This window comes from Vigna umbellata, chromosome 9 (assembly GCF_029865625.1).
Source record: "Vigna umbellata cultivar VRB3 chromosome 9, Vumbellata_1.0, whole genome shotgun sequence".
In the NCBI taxonomy this organism is placed as follows: Eukaryota; Viridiplantae; Streptophyta; class Magnoliopsida; order Fabales; family Fabaceae; genus Vigna; species Vigna umbellata.
The window spans coordinates 30799128-30803525 of NC_142173.1; the positions used below are offsets into that span (position 1 = coordinate 30799128).

At 30.4% G+C, this 4398-nt stretch overlaps 1 protein-coding gene across 1 annotated transcript; it reads right to left on the reverse strand.

The window, feature by feature from the left end:
• Positions 1 to 2721: 2721 nt before the first annotated feature.
• Positions 2722 to 3969, reverse strand: LOC148193189 (bidirectional sugar transporter SWEET5-like). The gene is made up of 6 exons (XM_088098623.1): positions 3927 to 3969; positions 3721 to 3757; positions 3423 to 3639; positions 3179 to 3340; positions 2916 to 3035; positions 2722 to 2832 (listed from the first exon to the last, which is right to left on the reverse strand). Exons 1-6 carry the CDS (start codon positions 3967 to 3969, stop codon positions 2722 to 2724), a joined length of 690 nt encoding a protein of 229 aa, XP_087954749.1.
• Between the last annotated feature and the right edge of the window lie 429 nt (positions 3970 to 4398).

Consider the following 4398-nt stretch of genomic DNA (forward strand, 5'->3'; position numbering starts at 1 on the left):
CCTTAAGGTTTTGGTCCCTAATAAATATCTGCATATGAACTTAACTCAGCTAAATCCGGATCATAATTTACACTATGCTTCTAATGACACTAGCATATGGTATCCGTGACAGTTTTTTCCTTATCATCATCAATCTGAAAATTGGGTTGATGATAACTTGGAAATGAGTTGCAATGGGTATTGTAATAGGTTTTACCTTTTCCATGTCAAATTTAGAAAGAATTTTGTCCAAGTAATCCTCTTGGTAAACCCTGGATATCCTACATCCATACTAAGATCTCAACTGTTGCTTGAGCTTATTTATTCATGAACTTGGTCAAAATCATTATCTAGTTCATTCTGAAATATATGTACCCTCAAGTTATCAATTGACTTTTGATATGACTTTACATCATGAAGCTCCTTCATGACTACTTCAGTAAAGGTTCTATTATTTTGTTATGCATTGAGTACTCTTTGATTTTGAACAAACACATGTAATCCATCACTTCTATCATAGAATGTTTTTTACAAAACATTTACAATGTCAAAGGTAAGTGAAGATATCTTTTCATGATTTTTGGCCTCGGAAACATCAATACCCATGTTTTTACTTTTTGGTTTTTGGTATACCATTTTTCATATTTTGCATGTTCTTCTTCCCGCAAATGTAAGACACTTTTTACTCTACGACCTCCGACCATCAACCATGATGATTTCTGGTAATGTTCTGCTTCAGATTCGCCTTCGGCAAGACGAAACTTTGGTGGATTGTGTCATTTTAAGTTATAAAGTATTCTCATTGTAAAAGTATATGTTTCATATATTTTGAACTTTAATGATAAGTATCAGTAAGTTAATCTTATCCTAAAATATGTACTGAATACTTACATGTGACACACAGTGTATTAGTGCATTGCATTAATTTTAAGAACTTGTTCAATTAATAACTACAAATCTATTCCTAATCTTTGAAATTAATCTTATTTGATTTGAATATGTTAAAAAAATGCTTTACAATCACAATCTATTTGCTGATAAAAAATATAGAATCTAAAAACAAATTAAATAATGAGTAATCAAGTCACTTTAATGTTAAAAATAGAATAAAAAACCATTATTAATAGGATATCATATCTATATCCAAAGGATTATAAGTTAAATGAATTACTTTAAGTTCAAAAAGGAAAGATTAGTTGCTCACAATAATAAGAGTTATCTTCAAATACATAAAGAAAGTGTAGAGAAAAGAGAAGTTATACTTAAAACTCCCCTGCGTTCTTCGAAGTTCTTCCTTTTTCCAATTTTCCTTGTGTCTCTCAATATTCAGACAACTAGATCAGAACAAATTTATTGAATTGATCACGAATGAAATAATATTCTTTATAAATAATCATTTTTGTTTTTGTTGATTTTTTATCTTTAATATATCAATATAAATTTGTTTTTCTTTTTAACAGTTTGATGAAATTTAATATATTCTATTAAACAATTTGACATATTAATTTGAGTTACTATTAAGAAAAATATGTTATGAACTATGAAATACTAGTGAAACTAACAATAAAAAATACAAGCTAATCAATCATTCATACAAATCATAAACTAGATGATTGTTGTGGAATTAGATGATTGTTAGTGATTATTTTTCATCTATATTCAATTCGTCTAGTAACAGAGGATGATTCATTCATTTATAGAGAAGAAAAACCTGTTATATATATACTCATAATATGCAAATCAAATTGAGAAAACTATAGATGCATCAAAATTTGTAAAAAAAAAAAAGCCGTTTTTATCTACCTGAAATAAACTATGAAATACTGTCCCTTTGATGTAATTAGTGTATTTATACTCTAATTTAACCTGTTGATTTTAGTTATCATAATTAAATTGAACATATATTTAAAAAAAAGATTAATATTAAAGTAAATTAATTTAAACGACACGAGAATTCCTAATTTTAATACAGTAATATATTACTTTTTTTTTCCTTCCTCGATGGTATAACCAAAATACTGGGGGAGTGTTTCAAGTGCTATAAAAGAAAACTGTGAAAATACTACTGAAAACTAATTTGGTGGGATTGTGTGGCGTGCTAATAATAGATTTGATGTCTGATTTATATATGTATATAAGGTTCAAATTCATAGGATGAGTTTAAGCTTATGTTTGATGTACATTTAATACAAATTTCATTTATGAGCAGGATTTATATTAAATTTGTGCATTCAGAAGTGAGAATAGCACACATTTATGCATTCATGATTAATAATATGGCTTCTTTTACCTTTTATCTATATATATATATCCTATATAAGATTCCGCGTAGTACTATAAAACATAATTTGATATGACAAAGAACAAGTATGGTTTAAAAAAATGTTGAGAAGTATAACTCATAATGTTTGAAATTTCTCAGCTGTCACCCGCTATTATTCATGCCAAAAAAATATTCCCATGAGCTCAGATGAGCATATACATCTTTAAAGCCAACAACATTGCTCTTTACCAGACATCAATGCTGTTATTCAAAAACTACAACCATTGATTAATGCATGTTTCAATACGAGCCAGGAGTTTTGTTGGGAACTTGGTTATAAAAACACAACTTTTTTTTCCTTTTTCTTAAACAGAAATACGGTCAGAAGCTCTGAAAAAGACTTCCAACTTTATGTTGAAACAAACTCTTATTCTTTTTGTCCCTTGACTTTGTATCTTCTGTGAGTTTCCAAGCACAAATCATATGATGTTAGCGGGTTCGTCGTCTTCATCCCAGTTGGTTGTTCGATAAAAAACAACGTAGAGGATGAGCTGTAACAGCCCAGAAAGTGTTCCCAAACCATTTGGAATCTGCCATTTAAAAACTTTAGTTAGTTTTTTCAAGTTCTCACCCTTTTCCTTTTTCATTACGGAATCATAAAAATAATAATTACCACGATGAATGGATCCCACTTAAGCAAGGCATAGGTTGTCCACACAATTCCATTGGCGAAGTTGGCGAATGAAAGTAAGAAAGGCATGTATTTCACGCTCTTGGTTCGAAGCACTTGTCTCTGCTCATTTTTTTTTTTTTAATTTTTTTGGTTTTCAAATGAAACCAAAAATAGATGATAACCAAACCAAACCACTATGATAGATATGCATAAATATTTAAGAAAAGAAATAAATTTGCAGAGTTATGATTACACGTACGTACCATTACAGTCAAGGGTGCAAAATACATAAGGACGTTGAAGAATATGCAGATAGGTCCAACAATCACCTTTCTTCGGCTGGGGGTGTGAACAAAGGTCATCACCAAAAACACCAGTAACGCAAGGAAGATGATTTCACCAAGGAAGATGAGCAAGATCTTCCTCTGAAATTGTTTAGAAAACATCCATTAATTAGGGACTTAAGAATATATTATTACATTTTTAAAGTTGGTATTTTTTGCTCACCCTCTTGCTCCAGGTTGAGTAAATAAAGAAGACGAGAGCGTAGAAGATTTCAAGGAAGAAGCCAAATCCATTAATTGTGATGACAAGAGTGTTATCTTTTGTTACGAAGGGCAGTCCATAGAATGCCCACACACCACAGTTCAATATGGTTGCCATGTATGGATCTGACCTAAAATTTTGTACTGATTTTGCCTTAAATATCGAAATAAATGTAGGTCTGCAAATTACAGTTCCAATATCAGTTGTTATGCCCACACCATCATTATCAATTGAGAATGGATATAGAAAGAGAGATTACACTGGCGACATGAATAAACCAAAAGAAATGACATTTCCTGTGCAACAAATAATAACCATATTAGTTACTTTTTATGTCCTTTTTTCTGTTTTTCGTAATTATATCAGATGAAACGACCACTTGAAAAACATTTAGAAAGTACCTGCTCATGGGAAAGGAAAACAAACTAAAAAAAACATGAAATTGTAAGATTTTGGAGAACAAACCAATTATTCCAACTGCAGTTCTTACTGCTTCGGAGTTAACCATGGCTACAATATGGAAAGAATAAACTAATCACGGTGAAGAATAAACTACGAAAGTAAAGTAATCCGATTTATTGAATGGAAATTGTTGTCATTTTTTTAGGTAACAATTGTGGCCATATATAAGTTATCAGAACCCAAGAAACTAGGTTTGAAGTGTTGATTTATCAACTTGCGTTCGAGCGACAAACATGTACTCTTTATATGGAACTCTCTCTTCAACTAACTAACTGTCAGCATTTTACCACAAACATTAAAAAAGGAAGTTAGAGAATTTCTACGGATAAAGTTTGTTTTACATTTGTATTTCTAAATGAATGATAGGATTTGTACAGTAAAAAAAATAGGAACGACTTTCTTTTTACGGTAAGTCAGATTACTTATAACCCTCACACAATCACCTCAAATATGACCATACACATCACAAATTTAC